Source organism: Sus scrofa, chromosome 1 (genome assembly GCF_054392235.1).
Source record: "Sus scrofa isolate SSC_HxYL_T2T_F1_AM1 chromosome 1, Sscrofa_HxYL_maternal_Yorkshire_Landrace_v2.0, whole genome shotgun sequence".
Lineage (NCBI taxonomy): Eukaryota > Metazoa > Chordata > Mammalia > Artiodactyla > Suidae > Sus > Sus scrofa.
The window spans coordinates 32,621,169-32,640,905 of record NC_139383.1 but is presented as its reverse complement, the minus strand read 5'-3'; the positions used below and the strand labels follow the sequence as shown (position 1 = coordinate 32,640,905).

The 19,737-nt window shown below is 41.4% G+C and overlaps 1 protein-coding gene across 50 annotated transcripts in view; it reads right to left on the bottom strand.

Moving 5' to 3' along the window:
- EPB41L2 (erythrocyte membrane protein band 4.1 like 2) overlaps positions 1 to 19,737 on the bottom strand; it is a 212,002-nt gene that overhangs the window by 12,923 nt on the left and 179,342 nt on the right. For 12 of the 50 annotated variants that reach the window (XM_084956262.1, XM_084956299.1, XM_084956349.1 and 9 more), the window contains 6 exons: positions 17,400 to 17,453; positions 16,634 to 17,191; positions 14,541 to 14,663; positions 12,641 to 12,739; positions 10,269 to 10,349; positions 4,742 to 4,847 (listed from right to left, as the gene is read on the bottom strand). In XM_084956262.1, the coding sequence (XP_084812388.1) occupies positions 4,743 to 4,847; positions 10,269 to 10,349; positions 12,641 to 12,739; positions 14,541 to 14,663; positions 16,634 to 17,191; positions 17,400 to 17,453 (1,020 nt within the window). In that variant the 3' untranslated portion in view covers position 4,742. The remainder of the gene's footprint in view (positions 1 to 4,741; positions 4,848 to 10,268; positions 10,350 to 12,640; positions 12,740 to 14,540; positions 14,664 to 16,633; positions 17,192 to 17,399; positions 17,454 to 19,737) is intronic. The other 38 variants (XM_084956305.1, XM_084956319.1, XM_021088255.2 and 35 more) reach the window with 5 other exon arrangements.

The following is a 19,737-nucleotide window of genomic DNA, read 5'->3' as shown; positions in this document are numbered from 1 at the left end:
TTTTTTGGTAACATACTATTCAGCTGTATTGAAAAACATTAAAGGAGAGCTATGTAAACGGAGAGGTATTTTACATTTGTGGAAAAGACAATAATGTCATAAAGGTATAATTCTCACCATACTGAGTTACAGAGCAGATGCAACTCCAATTAAAATGTGATAGGGTTTATCTTAGAACCTAACAATCTGATTCAAAAATTTATATAGAACAGAAGGAGCCCAGAATGGCTAAGATACTTCTGAAGAAAAAGAACACAACTGGTGATTCTTATTTTAAAGCTACAGTAATTAAGGCAGTACGGCACTGGAGCAGGGATGGGCACACGGACTGATGGGAACGAGTGTGCCCGGAAACACACCCACATGTGTAACTTGGTATCTGACCCGTAGACTAGAGGGGGCAAGGATAGACTCCTTAATAAACAGGGCTGGGACACTGGCAACTTACAGAGGAAACAAATAAATCGCTTTCTAATCACACAGAAAAAAATTCTGATACTTTAAGGATTGATCCATAAAAGGCAACACTAAGGAGATGGGATTAAGATGGTGGAGTAGAAGGTCTGGAGCACCTTCTCTCATAAAAGCAACAAAATTATAACCAACTGCTAAACAACTTTCAACCAAAGAGACTGCAAACTATCAAACTCATTCTATGAGGCCACCATCACTCTGATACCAAAACCTGACAAAGATACCACAAAAAAAAGAAAACTACAGGCCAGTATCTCTGATGAACATAGATGCAAAAATCCTCAATGAAATACTAGCAAACCAAATCCAACAATCCATTAAAAGGATTGTACACCATAGTCAAGTGGGATATATTCCAGGGATGCAAGGATTTTTTAATATCTGCAAATCAATCAGTGTGATAAACCACATTAACAAACTGAAGAATAAAAAGCATACGACCCTCTCAATAGATGCAGAAAAAGTCATGGACAAAATCCAACAGCCACTTCTGTTTAAAAACCCTCCAGAAAGTGGGCATAAAGGAAACCTACCTCAATATAATAAAGACCATATATGACAAACCCACAGCCAACATCTTTCTTAATGGTGAAAAGCTGAAAGAATGCCTGCTAAGATCAGGAACAAGCCAAGGATGTCCACTGTCACCACTACTATTTGACATCATTTTGGAAGTTCTAGACACAAGAAATAAAAGGATTCCAAATTGGAAAGGAAGAAGTAAAACTACCACTATTTGCAGATGACATGATACTAGAAAAATCCTAAAGATGCTACCAGAAAACTGTTAGAGCTCATCAATGAATTTGGTAAAGTCGCAGGAAACAAAATTAATACACAGAAGTCAACTGCATTTCCATATGCTAACAATGAAAGATCAGAAAGAGAAATTAAGGAAACAATGCCATTTACTATTGCATCAAAAAGAATAAAATACTTAGGAATAAACCTACCTAAAGAGACAAAAGACCTGTACTCTGAAAACTATAAGATGCTGATGAAAGAAATCAAAAATGACATAAACAGATAGAAAGACATACCATGCTCTTGATTGGAAGAATCAATATGAATCAAAATGACTATAATACCCAAGGCAATCTACAGATTCAATGCAATTCCTATCAAATTTACCAAGGACATTTTTCACCAAACTAGAACAAAATATTTGTTTGGAGGCACAAAAGACCCAGAATAGCCAAAGCCATTCTGAGAAAGAAAAACAGAGCTGGAGAAATCAGGCTCCCTGACTTCAGACTATACTACAAAGCTACGGTCATCAAAACTGTATGATACTGGCACAGTAACAGAAATATAGATCAGTGGAACAGGATAGAAAGCCCAGAATTAAACACAAGCACCTATAGTCAACTAATCTATGAAAAAGGAGGCAAGAATATACAATGGAGAAAAACACAGTCCTTTCAGTAAGTGGTGCTGGGAAAACTGGACAACAACATGTAAAAGAATGAAATTATAATACTCCCTAACACCATACACAAAAATAAATTCAAAATGGATTAAAGACCTGAATTTAAGACCAGGTAGTATAAAACTCTTAAAGGAAAACTTAGGCCAAACACTCTCTGACATAAACCACAGCAATATCTTCTCAGATCCACCTCCTAGAGTAATGACAATAAAAAAACAAAAATTAACAAACGGGACCTAATTAAACTTAAAAGTTTCTGCACAGCAAAGGAAACCCTAAACAAAATGAGACAACCCACAGAAAGGGAGAAAATATTTGTGAATGAAGCAACTGACAAGCGATTAATCTCCAAAATTTATAAACACCCCTGCAGCTAAATACCAAAAAAAAAAAAAAAAACCCATCCAAAAACGGTCAGAAGATCTAAACAGAAAATTCTCTAAAGAAAACATTCAGATGGCCAAAAAACAGATGAAAACATGTTCAACATCACTAATTAGCAGAGAAGTGCAAATCAAAACTACTATGAGGTACCACCTTATACTGGCCAGAATAACCATCATCAAAAATTCTATAAATAATATAAAGAGAGGGTGTGGAGAAAAGGGAACCCTATTACACTGTTGGTGGAATTGTAATTTGGTGCAACCACTGTGGAAAACAGTATGGAGATTCCTCAAAAGGCTAAAAATAGAATTACCATTTGATCCAGCAGGTCCCACGCCTGGGCATCTATCCAGAGAAAACCATGACTCGAAGACACATGTACTCCAATGTTCACTGCAGCACTATATACAATAGCCAAGACAAGGAAGCGACCTAAACGTCCATCGACAGAGGAATGGATAAAGAAGATGTGGTACACATACACGATGGAATATTACTCAGCCATAAAAGGGAAAGAACTAATGGCATTTGCAGCAACATGGATGGACCTAGAAATTATCATACTAAGTGAAGTTAGTCAGACAGTGAGACACCAACATCATATGCTATCGCTTACATGTGGAATCTAAAAAAAGGATATAATGAAGTTCTTTGCAGAACAGATACTGACTCACAGACTTTGAAAAACTTATGGTTTCCAAAGGAGACAGGTTGGGGGTTTGGGATGGAAATGCTGTAAAACTGGGTTGAGAGGATCATTGTACAACCATAAATACAATAAAATTCACTGAGTTAAAAAATAAATAAACTATGTTTAATGTAGATTTTTGCCAAATTTTCCTCCATGAAATATTACTAATTTACACAGCAGCATAAGTATATTTTTCCTCCTACAACCTCTCCAACCCTGGCTAAACACATAAACTTTTTAAAGCCAGATTTAGAAGTAAAATTTTCATTTGTATTGATTTAAGCAACAGTGAGGCTGAACATATTTCTTAGAAACTAAGAAATTCACTTAGTTTCTACATGATTTACTTGCTAAATCCTCTGCTCATTTTTTCTACTTAAGCATTTACATTTTCTGATGACACATAAGAGTTCTTAATATATTTAGGATATTAATTTTTTCTCTGCCAGGCATACTGAACTTCATCATCACTTACCTGTTTTTTTGTTGTTGGTTTGGTTCACATTTTAAATTTGTGTATATAAGTTCACAATAGCCAGGACATGGAAACAACCCAAATGTCCATCAACAGATGATTGGATTCGGAAGATGTGGTATATATACACAATGGAATACTACTCAGCCATAAAAAAGGATGACATCATGCCATTTGCAGCAACATGGATGGAACTAGAGAATCTCATACTGAGTGAAATGAGCCAGAAAGACAAAGACAAATACCATATGATATCACTTATAACTGGAATCTAATATCCAGCACAAATGAACATCTCCTCAGAAAAGAAAATCATGGACTTGGAAAAGAGACTTGTGGCCGCCTGATGGGAGTGGGAGGGATCGGGAGCTTGGGCTTATCAGACACAACTTAGAATAGATTTACAAGGAGATCCTGCTGAGTAGCATTGAGAACTTTGTCTAGATACTCATGCTGCAACAGAAGAAAGGGTGGGGGAAAGAATGTAATTGTAATGTACACATGTAAGGATAACTTGACCCCCTTGCTGTACAGTGGGAAAATAAAAAAAAATTATAAAAAAAATAAGTTCAAAGCAATCCCTTCACGCTTTCTTCTCTGATGTACTCTTTTTTTTTTTTTTTTTTTTTTGCTTTTTTTTTTCTTTTTTAGGGCCACACCTGTGACATATGAAAGTTCCCAAGCTAGGGTCTGGCTTACGCCACAGCTACAACCACACCAGATCCAAGCCATGTCTGCAACCTACACCACAGCTCCCGGCAACACCAGATCCTTAACCCACTGAGTGAGGCCAGGCACTGAACCCATATCCTCATGGATTCTCTTCGGGTTCTTAACCCACTGAACCACAACGGGAACTCCTGATATACAATTCTTAGTGTCTAGGTTTAAAAGATTTAACTCATCCCCCCCACTTTGTGCCCCTGCAACAAAAATCCCTCATCTAAAGGAAGGCAATAGCATCTTCCTCAAAGAGTCATTGTGAACATTGAGATAACTTACACTAATGTATTTTGCAAACAGTAAAGTAACACATAAATGTTATTAGCAGATCTCAATACATGGCGGTTATTAATACCATATGACGCCCATTGGTCAACAGAATTTAAAATTAATTATATGCAGGTCACCTAAGCAGACGAACCTGGGGATAATAAAGTCAGAAAGATTATACGGACTGCAGCAGACCGGCACTGACACACACACATGTGGATTTCACATCCCTGGACAGGTGCGGGAACACAGAACAGTCATAAAGCAAGGCCCAGGACGACAAGGCTCTTACCTTACTCATCCCCCTCCTCCAACTCGGTTTCTTTGTGCACCACCACCCGCGTGACTGACATGTCAGGGTGCTGCTCCCTGGCTTCCCTGATGGCCTGGGCCAGTGCCTGCAGGGTCAGAGACAGCAGAGACCGTGAGCGGAGGAAGAGGCTCCCTTCCTGGGAAGGCAACACACAAGCGGACCCATCACCTGGCAGCCCCCTACAGCCAGGATGGTTTCAACGCTTTATTTGAGGAAGCAGAAAGATTTGAAACGGGCTTCTTGTTCGCTTTAGAGAATGCTTCTAGTTTCCCCAGATTGCCCACTTCTCCAGTCCATTTCCAAATAAGGATGCATGTAAGAGCAACACACTGGCCCTGAATCCCACCCAGCCTGTCGCTCACGGCAAGACATGGAGAAAACACATCTCTAACCTTAGTATCCTCACCTGTAACCCTAGACTAACGCTAAGACTGTAAAGATGATGTGAAGTTTGCTGTATGGATTGAAGGAATGCTGTAAATCATGGAGCCTGGCGTCTGCCCTCCACACTCCACATTCGCGTGGTACCTGCAACTACCTGGTTGGCTCAAACCCCACAGTGCAGGACCAGGCCCTGCTCATCTCTGCCCTCTTGGGCTCTCTGTAATTGCTTGAGGAATGCTGCAGGAAAAGTATCTATTAATTTCTAGGACATAGAACAATGAAAACTGCAAGCAACGATGACCACAATCAGTAAAGCTAATGAAGGGAAAGAGATTCATCTTTAGATAATTCAATCCAGCTCCCTATTTTACAGGTGAAAACACTGAAGGCACAAAGGTGAAGGGGCCTTTCTCAAGGCCATCCTACCAGTGGGCTGCTGGACAGAAAAAGGACCCAGGCTGCCCTTTGAGGGTGAGAAAGGACTAGGCTGTGAGAAAGCAGACAGGTTTCTTCAGTTTCTCAAGTTTTCTTTAGAAAGTAAACTGTATGCAAGGATTCTGGCAAAGTGGAAAGATCCTATATCTCTGAGGGAAAGATGTTGAAAGAGGTCTTGGGGAGAAAGTAAGAGAAAACTGCACAGAACAACAATCTAGGACAGAACTCTAACACAAAAAAGAAGTTCTACCAGGATAGAGAGCGCTGTATCTCCTAAGAAAAATACGCATTTGACAAGAGCAGCACAATTTTCCTATTGCTCGGTCATCTGCCTTAGGGGACAACTGCATTTCTTGTTTGCAGCAAAGTCTCTGTCAGCTGGAAAGTTACAGAGCAAAAACCCTGAGACTCCTTCCACAAAGAAGGATAAAGCTACCAAAACCTTATCTTTATGCCAAAAAAATGTTTTCGCAGAACCTCGGATGACAACTGAAGGTGCTTAACACTCTACCAGGGAACGAACTCTGGGTGACCCCCGTGTCAGGGCAAGAGAGAACTCAGACAGGAGACCGGGCTTCAATTTGAGCAGCAGCACAAGACAGCCTGGGGAGCAGGAGGGGAGTGGGGAGAAGAGCAGGAATCGGCTCTCTGGGCAGGTCAGAAAGTGCTGCCCTGAACTGACAGCAATAATGCGAATGGGGAAGGGAGTACCAAGCACGGCAGAGGGGTAGGGAGTCAGTGTGTGTGCAGGGAGGGAAGGGGAAGTTGGAACCATCAATACGGTTGACTCCAGGTTGGTTTGCTGGATCCAGTCTAAGAAAGGACAGCTCTGGTGGGAGCCAATGTGGCTGCAGACAACCTCTCAGATACTCTGACAATGTTCATTACAAAGATCTGCCTACATTAAGCCAGTGCATTTGTTAAAGAGGAAACAAAGATGATACCCCAGGGCAAGGGAGTATGTGTGAAACATGCTTTAATTAGCAGAAAAGTAGGGAAAACCGAAAATTGCTATTACCATCTTCAAACGCATTTGAAATTCGTTTGCCCTTAGTTCCTTTCCTGCCATAACATCGGTATGTGTAATTAAATTTGGGAAAATGTTAATTTATTATGGCAACAATAAAGATGGTGAGAAAACTACCATATTTCAAATCGAGAGGCTGTCTTATTAGAAAGAAATACATTCCTCCATGTCCTTCCTCCCTGGTAAGGAGCTGTCCCCAGCACTGGGTGCAGAAACTGCAAAGCCCGTTTCTACGGAAGCGTGCCTTTTCCAAAACAGAAGAGATCCCCCTTTGTTCTAGATTGCTCAGATGAAGGATTTCCTTCCACTATTAAAATTCTTTTAACGTAGGCAAGGAACCAAAAAAGGGGTCAATGACATTAACGTCAATGCATGATTTTCATCAGTGACTTCCCTTCTTTTTCTTTGCTTTTTTCTGCTTTTTAGGGCCACACCCATGACATGTGGAGGTTCCAGGCTAGGGGTCCAATCTGAGCTACAGCTGCCGGCCTACACCACAGCCACAGCAACACCAGATCCGAGCTGAGTCTGCCACCTACACCACAGCTCACGGCAACACCGGATCCTTAACCCACGGATCAAATCCGCATTCTCATGGATCCTAGTCAGGTTCTTTAACCGCTGAGCCATGAAGGGAACTCCCTGCCCCCCTTCACTTTTAAAGAGTTCCATCATCTCATTCCCAGGCTTTAAGGGGAAAGCAAACTCAGCGTGAGCTTCTGAGGACAAGCACACCAGAAGCCACAATTACATTTACTCAAAGAAGTTTAGGCTATCTTATAAATAAACATGAAAACGTTATGAAAAAGGTAAATATATTCTCTTCATCTGATCTCACCTTTAGAATGGGCCGAAGCAATTAACTATAACGAAAATTAAAAAATAAAATGGGCGGAGCATGACATCATACAAACAAGGTGTGCACCCCCACAGTACCAGCTAAAGCTGCAGCCTCATGATTTATTTCTGATGTAACAGTTAGGAATATGTGTTATTTGGGAACGTACTGTGTTTTTAATATTTGCCATCCGGAAGCAGTACTATCTAGATTTGAGTTTTCAAGTAAAATAGGACAAAAGAACCCACATAAAATAAAACCTGAGAATAATCCCTCAAGTGAAAAAAATGCCATTTGCAAGCCTGAAAGGGTCTAGTTCAGTGGGAGGACAGAAGAAACAAAGGCTGCAAGCTTTTCACTTTCCATCAGGCCACAGAATGTGGGCGCCTGCCCAGTGCACTGCAGGAATTCAGTAAACGCTTGCTTAGTGAGAGTCCCAAAGACAAAAAGAGTAAGAACAGAGTTTGCTAAGACCTGAATAGACATTTCTCCAAAGAAGATATACAGATGGCCAGCAAACACAAGAAAAAATGCTCAACATCGCTGAGTATAAGAGAAATGCAAATCAAAACTACCATGAGATACCACCTCACACCAGTCAGAATGGCCATCATTAATAAGTCCACAAATAACAACTGCTGGAGGGGCTGTGGAGAAAAGGGAACCCTCCTGCACTGTTGGTGCGAATGTAAACTGGTACAGCCACTATGGAGAACAGTCTGGAGATACCTTAGAAATCTATACATAGAACTTCCATATGACCCCACAATCCCACTCTTGGGCATATATCCGGACAAAACTCTACTTTAAAAGAGACACATGCGCCTGCATGTTCATTGCAGCACTCTTCACAATAGCCAGGACATGGAAATAACCCAAATGTCCATCGACAGATGATTGGATTCGGAAGATGTGGTATATATACACAATGGAATACTACTCAGCCATAAAAAGGGATGACATAATGCCATTTGCAGCAACATGGATGGAACTAGAGACTCTCATACTGAGTGAAATGAGTCAGAAAGCCAAAGACAAATACCATATGATATCACTTATAACTGGAATCTAATATCCAGCACAAATGAACATCTCCTCAGAAAAGAAAATCAGGGACTTGGAGAAAAGACTTGTGGCTGCCTGATGGGAGGGGGAGGGAGAGGGAGGGATCGGGAGCTTGGGCTTATCAGACACAACTTAGAATAGATTTACAAGGAGATCCTGCTGAGTAGCATTGAGAACTTTGTCCAGATACTCATGTTGCAACAGAACAAAGGGTGGGGGAAAAATGTAATTGTAATGTATACATGTAAGGATAACTTGATCCCCTTGCTGTACAGTGGGGGAAAAAAAAAACAAAAAAACTATATACCTGAAAAGAAAAAAAATAAAGAACACAGTTTGCTTCAACTTAAGGTCAGAGGACCTCAACTGTCCCAGTGAAGAGATGTAAAATAAATCCACTGCATGGGAAGCTAGAGGCTTGGTTTCCACATAGCCAAGTCATTTCCAGGGGTAAACAGGCACGAGGACTAGTCACCGACTCGGAATCTCCACTACTAAGTCAACATTCAGTCAGGACAACCCTTCGACCTCTAATAACTCTCAAGGAATTAAAAAAATACAAATCTATTTCTCTTTGGTCACATATAGCAAGACTTTCTTTCTTTCTTTTTAATTTTTATTTTTATGGCTGCACTGGCAGCATATATAAGTTTCTGGGTCTGGGACTGAATATAAGCCACAGTTGCAACTTAGGTGGCAGCTGCAGCAACAATGGATCCTTTAACCCACTACCCCACAGTGGGAACTCTACATATGATAGTTTTTTTATTTAGCTATGCCCACAGCATGTGGAAGTTCCTGGGCCTGCGATCTGACCCGCACCACAGCAGCAACCTGGGCCACTGCAAGGACAATGCTGGATTCTTAACTCACTGCCCCACAAGAGAACTCACTAGCAAGCCTTTCTTAAATAGGAAAGAGCGTTTGAGAGAACAGAATTTCTCAAATCCAACACTGTATTCAAAGCTAGGTAACTATCATTTATTCTACTCCTCGGCTGGGATGGCCAATTAAACATTTCTGTTCCTTTTTTTACAAGTTATTATAAAAGGATAACAGCCTTTAAAGTTAAGATCACTCAGAAAATAACAAAAAATTCTCATCACTTGGGACTACAGTCTAAAATCAAAGCTACTCTCAAAGTCTACAGCAGTTCCATTCCATCATCTGTTTTTTAAAGACAGGTGTTCTGTTCAAATTAACATTAAATGGAAGCACAATTCTTTAAAAACTTTTTTCTGAACACATGTAACTTTTCACTTTTTAAGAGACCTTAGATTACCTTCTCCCACCTCTCACTAGCTAAATAGCCCAACTTTTCCAAAGCTACTAACAAAACTTGCTAAGTTCTTAAAAGCAGGCATAAGTCAAACTTAGCAGCTTTTCTTATACTTTGGAAGCCAAAGTCATTAAAGTGTCATTAATTTTGTAGTAACAGATGACTTGCCTCTAAATCAGGCCCACATGAATGCCTGATGGTTGCCAAAAACACTCTTGATTATTTTGACCCAAAGGTGCATGTCAAGCCAGCGGGAAATGAAAAGCAACCCATGTTTTTATGCTAATTCAGGGCCAGGAAGACTGAAAGGACAGGTTGTATCCAGGCTGTGAGGTGTCTTTATGCCAAGCTAAGGAGGTAAATTCATCCAGGAGGTGCTGGGAGAAGGGCTTTGACACAGGAATGCGACATGACGACAGATGCAAAACCTAGAAAATATATATGGGTCAATTTCAGAACCAGAACCTCAGGACTTTACCTGGTCATGGTCAATATCTGCATCTCCTGTGATCACGATGCGCTTCTCAATTCTTGTTTCAGATATCCCACCTTTTACAGTCTAAAGGTCATAAAGAAAAAGAGGGGGCCAGCAATTACTAAAGCATGTTTACCAGAGGAAACAGAGATGGAGCACACCTAGACCTTCTGATCATCATCAGGCAATGCACACCAAGCAGGGAAGACTGATGTTCTAGAAAGTTATTTTTAAGATCGATAGGAAATCCTGCCGTTCAAGCTGCAGCATCATTCATAAGTACTCCTCAACTGAAAGCAACCTTAAAAACTAACTTACGAGGAAGCAAATGGACAGAACACTGTAAACCAACTATAACGGGAAAAAATCAAAATCATTTTAAAAAATACATCAAAAAAAACTAACTTGTCAGGATTCAGGCGAGATTAAGATGGGACAGATGCAATTTAATCCAAACAGTTTCACTAGAATAATCTGCTACAATTTCCTGAGTTTCTTCACTCCCAATTGGCCAATTTTTAAAAGAAGAGATCAAAGAAGAAATAGTTGTTTGGTAGAGTTTAGGAGGAATTCCAATAATTTAGGCGTCTGGTTTAGGTTTAGGAATTTGCTTGATGATATAGTTCTGACAGCTCGACGGGTATCAAAGAAATCCATTTGGTAATTTTGTCCATTTGGTTTAGTATAAAAATAAAAAAGGGGGGATTTGGATTTGGTTTAAGCTATGCAGGATGGATGAGGGTGATATAAAAATTTCTGTTCAACGTCTGATTTGATTGTGCACGTGGCTGTGCATGTGGACATGGAACATGATTGAACAAGGTTGTGAGGGGTCCTGGGGGGCAGGGTGACCTGCCACACAGAGTTATTGGCTTGGAGAGAGGGGACAGCCTGGGGCATGACAGAGGCTGAAAGGTCCTAAGGCTGTGACATTCTAAACAATGATCAAATACCAGATGGGAAAAAGCCCATGTCCAACCTCTGCGGCACTGATAAATTTACACTTGGTCACAGCGAGTACACTTTACTGGAAGAAACAAGGCTGGTCACTAAGATCATTAGGTCTTAACTGGATAGGTTTTATTTTATTTTATTTTTATTTCATTTATTTTATTTAGTTCAATTTTTTTAGGGCTACACCCAAACAGAAGTTCCCAGGCTAGGGGTTGAGTTGGAGCCACAGTTGCTGACCTATGCTGCAACAGCCATAGCAACGCAGGATCTGAGCCATATCTGTGACCTACACCACAGCTCACAGCAACGCTGGTTGCTTGACCCACCGAGTGAGGCCAGAGATAGAACCCAAGTCCTCATGGATAATAAATGGGTTCATTATCACGGGAACTCCTGGTTGGGTTTGAAAATGAACACCAATACACCCTTGCATTTATGGGGCTTTTGTTTGATTTTCGTGTTTTTTTAGGGCCACACCTGCAGCATATGGACGTTCCCAGGCTAGGGCCTGAATTGGAGCTGTAGCTATGGACCTACAGCACAGCCACAGCAACACCACATCTGAGCCGCATCTGCAACCTACACCGCAGCTCAACGCAATGTCAGATTCTTAAACCACTGAGCGAGGCCAGAGATCGAACACGCATCCTCATGGATACTAGTCGGGTTTGTTACTGCTGAGCCACGACGGAACTCCTATGGGGCATTTTTTTAACTAACCAAAGTTGTTTGTTGAAATATGGAATGAGGAGGGCACACAGGATACATCTGAGACCATCAAACACTAACCCAGTGTGAGAAGTAGAAGCAGGGAGGTAAGACTGGAAGGTAACGCTGGGTTAGAAATGTGATGACCACAGTGCGCCCCAGCATCACCTGGAGGGCACCTGACACACTCCCAGGGTTTCAGCACATCTGGGGGGGGGGGGGGGGCATGGCATGCCCACGTCTAACAAGTCCCCAGATGAGACGGCTAATGTTCATGCAGAGACCACACTGAGACTCACTAGTCACCTGGTGATAAACATTTAGAGGAGGACCTGGAAAAATGCCCCCAATCAATATAGTAGTGTCTGGAAGCGATGGAGACATTTAGATCATTCGAACTTGGTGAAAACTTTGAATGGCTGTTTTCAACCACTTGTACGTAACAAACCTACGCTTCCACTTGTATTAAATTCTTCCTGCTCCTGTCTTTTAGGCATAGCTAGTCAGAACACATTTTTACCCCCTTGTACTTTACAAATTTGCTATTTGGTTTAAATACAAATGTCAGTGGAGCCCAATTTCTTGGATACCTTATATACCGAGGCATTTTTAGTCCACTAGCACTGTGTGTAATGCTCTGAAGTTTGAACAGGAACACAGAAACAATTCAGAGAAGATCCTGCTGGCCATGTACATTCCCTGGATTGCTTTACCTTGGTGATGTGTGTGGTTGTCGTTGTTGACACGGACTCAGATGTGATGGTTTGTGCAGTCAGTAACGTGCCCGAGTCACCACCAGCCCCGCCGTCAATCTTTGGAGAGGTGGGGGGAAGATACAAAGTCATGCTTAACTTCCGTTAGGTTGTCAGAGAAGACCCCTCCCCATCGAATATGCATCTTTTAAAATCTACGCAGTTGGCAGAAGATGCTCGCTGCCCGTCCTCTGAACGTTTGTGGCTGTCCTCCGAACGTCCGGCTGGCATTCAAGCAGAGTCAAGGCAAGGACTAAATGCGCATGGAGAAGCGAACCCGGGTGGAGAGAGAAAAAAGCCGGAATGGAAGTAGAAGGTGGGGGCTGAGATCTACAGGGCAGTCATGACAGCATCTGACTGAGGGCCACATGCAGAAGCCAGAAAAAGAAACTAGAGAACCAGCCAGAGAAGTTTCCACAGTGATCAGAACCTGAGTTTGCTGCAGTTGTTTAGAGCACAGGTGGGTAAAAATAAACATTTTCTCAGATTACAAGCAATAGAACCTGACTGCGACAGACTAAGTTTGAGTGATTTGGCTACCTGCTTAGCTGTAGATTTTTTTTCTTTTAAATGACATTGTTCCAGTAAGTTTTTGTGTATACAGGGCCACATATATTTCAGTATGTATGCACATATGTGCATACACGCACACACTCTCATATGTATATGTGTATATACATACAACACATAAATCTTATGCATATGTCTAAATGGGGTTTAACATCTTTGCTTTGACACTAAAAAGTTCTAGAGTTTACCAGGGGACATAACAAAGCACATTAATAGCCTGAGAGTTTATGTTCAGACCACCAAACATATCTGTCTCCTGTTTCCTGACAGAGACAGAAGGAAATAGCCGGAAGGTCCAGAGCCTTTCCTCCTGTAAGTTAGGAGGAAATCTCTTGAACTTGGGTCATGCACCTGTATTTCTTTACAAGCACAACAGAAACAGGAGTACATGCCCTCCCAGCACCCCCATTCGTAAGAAATCTATTTGTGCTTATGTGGGATCTATGCACATTTATGGAGAGCATGTCTAAAATAATTTTAAGGAATGTTTCACATATAAATGCATTAAACCTCTACAAAAATATTTCGAGAGGACAATAATCTGCCATCCTCCATTACGGTACAATTCTACTGGAGCACTGAATTTCTCAGTTGAGAAGAGAGTTGTCCAATTTTCTACAATGGTTCTATTTTGAAATGACGATGACTTTCCCCCTTTATTTGTTACCCTTAAGTTTAAACATCTTCATGCATATTTCAAATCATTACAGAATCAATGTCTGAACAGTAACGTCTAACGTACAAGTCTGAATTATTTAGATGCCTAGTATAACATTTTACATAAAAATGGCGACGTACATTTTCAGAAAATAACCCTGTGTGAAGGAGAAGCACAGATGTGTGCGCGCGAGCGTGTGTACTGCAAGCACGAGTGAATTAACAGGTTCTGTCTTCATGGAGTTACGGGAGGGATAAAAGCCTAAATTCTATGAATCCACAAATTACATCAGATTCAATAAATTTTGTAAGATGATCTGTTTCTCAAGTGTACATAAACATTCTTGGATATATCAAGCCAGAAATGACTTATAATAACAAGATCGGTACTGTCTGACCTAAAAAAATCACGTATACACTTCCCCCTATATTTACTGGGTCATCAATTTGATTGCAGCTCTCAAGTCTCGATCTAAGAAGCCATTGCAAGTTATGCTGCTAAAGTACAGTTATTAAATGCAGATATAAAAAGGTATGTCGGACTCAGAAATGCAAACTAGAAGAAGACAGAATGAAAACAGACACAGACTAAGCAGGAAGGAAGGCAAACAGCCCACATGTAGAGCTTTTGTACCTGTGGAGATTCATATGTGATGGTTTTGGTCTCAGTTTGGACAATAGGGACTTCCTTGGTGGAGATTTCTGTCCTTTGTGAGGCATCAGAAATTGTTACCATCTCTGTTTTTACCACTGGTGGCTGAGGTGAAAAGGAAGGGAAACATAAATTCTAGAGGTAATAAAGTAAAAGTGCTTAATGGAGCCTTCAAAAATAACAGCAAAAAAATATATTCAAACACACTCATGCACAAAAGAAAAGAGTAAAAGCAAATAATTAAAACAAAAGATACAAAAGAAAAACACCTTCCTTCAAATATATCTATATTCATATATATACACTTTCCTTCAAATATCATATATATCTCTATAGAGATCTCTCTCTATATAAATCTATATATATAGAGAGATCTATATATATATATATATATAAATCTATGAAGAATATGCTAGCATAATGGCTCCCTGAATTGTGGTAAGCTTCAAATTATCATGGTCTCAAATGACTTATGTGTCAACCCTGGCATACACTGACATAGAAACTTTAGCTTGATGAAAAGTAACGACAAAATTGAAAACAAAACAGAATGAACTATGAGAAAGGACCTGCCTCGACTTTGACTACAGTCTAAAGCACCACATGGTTCATGTGAAGGCTCTCCAATGGCACACCGGGCAGGTAGGCGAAGATGTGCTCTTTTCTGCCCTACTAACCAGGAGATCTCATTTTCAGAAAGAATGTCTTCAAGTGCGATTATCAGCCACAACGGTTGTCTAAAAAGTGCAGTGCTTCTTCGGTATTACATACATTAAAATGTTGCAGCTCATGTTACTTTGTTGCATTGTTGCATTAATGCTTTGAACGATTTCAAACACCAAAGGAGAGGTGTTCCCAGCCTGTTGACATTGCAGCGTGTTGCGCATGTATGTTTAATACACCGCCAGGTGGCATTACCACCAAAACACTACGGCACTTTCCTCCAGAGAAAATTCCCAAGTGTAATTAGATAACGAGGAACAACCAGTATATTAAGTGCAGAAATTAGTTCAAAGCATTCAGAGACTTTCAAAATGTCTTCTCTGAGGTGAATTCGGAAGTTTAAAAGTAACCTAACTCCGTTTAATTAGTTCAAGACAAAATCATTTCAGGATTTTTTTTCACCCCATGAACGAGAGCAAATATGGATAATCCCTCTACTGTTGACATTTAATTTTAGACTCAAGGAACATCCACATGGAAGTAAACCCTCCCTTAGAATAACTTGAACTCCCAAATTAGAGACACTGCACCTAGTGACTAAGACTTAACCTAACAGGAGCAGTGTGGAATGTTCTCTTTTGTGAAGAGCAACAGGAAGAGACTCATATCCATTGGAGACGAGCCACCAAACATATCATCAATGTGCAAATAACCCAGAAGTGACGAAAGGACAGAATGAGAAGAGAAGGGTTTCTTCCTATGAGCCTCTCACTGCCTAGAAGGAAAGATATGTCTCTTGAGCAGGCCATTCAAGGCCTGGAATCTAAAACTGGACATCACAGTGGCACTCAAGAAATAATGTTTTCATCATGGCCAGATGTGGAAGGCAGAGCGCCGTGGTAATTGGTGCCTGCTGCCATTTCTGAGCATCTTAAACTGAAGAGAGAGTGAGCCAGAAAATCAAGCCCAGTCGTGACACCGGCAACACACACACTCACATGGACCATTTTTCAACAATACACGTCATTTTCTAATGAAAAAAGGCATTTAGTATGAAGAAGCAGTGCAACTAAAGACAAATCATTGAAAACATCCAAAAACATGCAAAGAAAATTTTCAATGTGAAACGAGAAGGAAAAAAACCAAAAAAACAAAAAACAACGATGAGGCTGCTGTGGGAAGGTTTACTCTATCAGGTGATCCAGGTGCAGTAAAGACGCCAGAAACCGTGACCCCAGCGGGCAGAAAATCGACAAAGCAGGCCTTTCCCCCTTCCTCCCGCGAGAGGTGGAAACCAGAATCTTGCTGAAAAAGCTGGAGGAGAACTGGGAGGACAGGAGAAGATGAGAGGCAGGTGTCTCCACCTGAGAAACAGCTCTAGAGTCGAGCTCCCACTTGGGTCTCCCATTTACCTCTGAACAACAAATAACTTGTGGCAAAACATCAATGTCAACATGAGACACCTCTCCGTTAACTTTCTGCGGCTCGTCCTCTGGGTCTTCGCGCACGTCTTGCTTAACGCCTTCGTTTACACTCTTCTCGGTGGGGATCTGGGGGGCAACTACGTTTTCCTGGATCACTGTTTCTACTGTGCTGACACTGGCACCTGCGTGGGTGACTGGGCGGGCTGCTGGCACCGGGTCCTCCCTCTCTACTACCTTGGCTGCTGGGCCGGGCGCCTCCTCCACCTCTTCTTCCTCCTCCTGCTCCTCCCTGATGGTGCCCTCAGTCACTTGGTGGTGGGGCCGGTACTCCCCCACGTCCTCGTCCTCGCTCTCACTGCTGGGGCTGCTCTCAGAAGACAGGGAGGTGGAGTCTTTCTGCGTCCCCGGCTCCACCTTCCGCATCTCCCCAGGACCACGCCCAGGGGCCAGCGCTTTACCGTTCACTTCTTCCGTGATTACTCTTTCGTCTTTCCCAACCTCTGCCTGCTTCTTCTCCTCCACTACATTCAGAGTCTCATGTGAACTCTGCACGGAAACAAAAAATGGATGAGGGGGAAACAAAAACCGATGAATAAATCACAACGACGGCAACCAAAATGAACGGATGGCGGGTTCATGTCATGGAGAAAAGCAAAGGTGATGGCGATGGCTGACTGAAAGGGAAGCGGGGGTAAATGGTGAGGGGGGGATCGGGCACGTCGGGCAATGGTGCGAACATGGAAAAGGGGAGAACCTTAACAGCATCACTGGCTCCGGCGCAAGGCCCTTCGGACTCGGGAGCGCGTTTCTGCGAAACAAAAAGCAACCGAGGACACAAAATCAATACAGGTTCACCTCAACACCTACCAAGACAAACATCTGACACTGCAAAACACAGCACGGCAAGACTCAACAGCTACAAAAACCTGCGCCCAAGGTCGCATGAAGGACAATCCAGACAAATGCCAGCAGCGGACGAGAGCGGGGAGAAAAAGGACAAAAACAGCCAGCGTACTCCCAAAGAAATGAAATGCTTTTATTACACTCATATGCGCATAAGTTCCTTTTTGTTGGAAAGGTAGGGGAAAGCTGGAATTAGATCAAAGCTTACTCATGTTAAAGTTTACATGTTGACTTTTAACATCTATTTAACAAATGGTTTTGATTTTAATCAGGCTGGAAAAGAAACAAAAAACACCTGTCCTGAAACCCTGATTCCTAATTAGGGTATAGCATTAATAAGACGACACCTTTTTGGCTGGCTTGTTTAAAAGCGGTTTTAATTGACAAAATTACAGTTGGTTTCAGGTAGTTATTTAACATAAAGATGTTGTCGGTGCACGAATGGTTGTTAACATCCCAAACCGTTTTATAGATTCGTAAAGGGGATAACACTAGGGTGCAGGTCAGTGATGGCGCCAAGTATATTCCCTTAAGAATTTAGCTCCTCCACTTGAAAACTGAAATGAATCAAGTTTGTTATTTGAGATGCTCCCTTGCTGCCCCCTGCAGACATCTACTTGGGGGAGTAAATTTACTCTCATTTAGTATCTAAATGTTTGATGGATGCCTGTAGAACAAATACACTAGGAATATAACTTACTATGCTGTGGTACTGATAATCAGGGTAGAAACTTTCTTACAAAGGAGTTGGTTTTTCAAGATTAAAATTTTTCCTATTTTTAATTATTTTTTATTTAGGTTTTTGTTTTTTTCTATTATTGTTGATTTACATTGGTTTTTGTTTGTTTGAAAGCTGATTTACATGGATCAAATTTAATGCCTAGCCAACTTTTTGACATTCAGGTAGCACGAATGCCTGGTGCTCTAACTTAAAAAATTCAGCTAGAGACAGTAGCCCTGCTTATTCAAGAAGGTATCTCGATGCTGAATGAAGAGCACTGCACCTCTGAACCCTCAGGGCAGAAACAAGCCTTGCTGTGACGCTGCCAAGACACTAACTGGATTGGAGCTGTTTTCTGTAATCGAGAACATGATCTCATGTTTATCTGCTCCAGCAACGTGGACGACCATGAACAAGACGTCCTAAAAGAGCACCCATCAACATATACTCACATGCTCTCTTGGATCTGCAGGGTTATTCTTAAATGTGTGGTAAGGGCACGTTTTCATTGCTCAAAATTAGCACCGTGTCAATCATGTTGCGAAAGAACAAGAGAGCCATTCTTCCAGTTTTATTGAAAACCTGGAGGTTTCAAATGTTAAACTGGAAAACTCTGAAACTACTTTGACGAATAGATAACATTTAACTGTAACTACCTATACACTATGTTATAAAGACATCCGGTGATCAGAATATTTCTAAAAGCGATATTATTTTTATTATTTGACCTCAAATGGCCAGACAGGTTCTGCCTAAGTTCAGAGAACCTAGGGGTCATTCTGAAAAATGGAAATAATTGTTTCGTCCAGTACGGCAAGCACTTCGGACTTTCCAAATAAGCACAATTTTTAAAATAAGCCATCAGAAGATGTTTAAAAGACATTTAGGCTTTGGAAACTTTTCTGCAAAAAAAGACTTTAGCTTCTACTTGGCTGAAGCGCCGCATCACAACTCAGACTCTGGGCCTCAGTGATTTAAATGAGTCTCTGAATTCAGGCAGATTGGAGTGGGGGGAGAGGAAGCAGGAGAAACATCCAATTGATATCTTTTCCTCAAGTCCAAATTCAGTCATTCTTTCTTGAATGTTTCTCCCAGGAAGAGTTATTTTCACCCATGAAAGAACTAGAGGAAAGGGTTCCTTAATATTCAAAAGATAAAAATCACTTTCATATGTGGCTTTTAAAAACAGGGGAAACAAAGTAAAATGCACCTCAGGCAACTGTGAGAAGGGCGAGGAAGAAAGCTTTTCAGAAGGTGCATTAGAGTTCACAACAGTGCCCTCTGCTGTCCAAGTGGTGGCTGAGCTGAAGGAGGCTTTCATGCTATCAGAAAAGCCCTTTGCACTAAACAAAATTGATGTTATCTCCTCTTCTAGGCTCTAGAGAGGTCAGAAAAGGAAGAGCAAAGAATTACCAACAAGTCAGAACAGACAGCAGTGACCTATGGAAAAAAAGGAAAGGTTACGCGA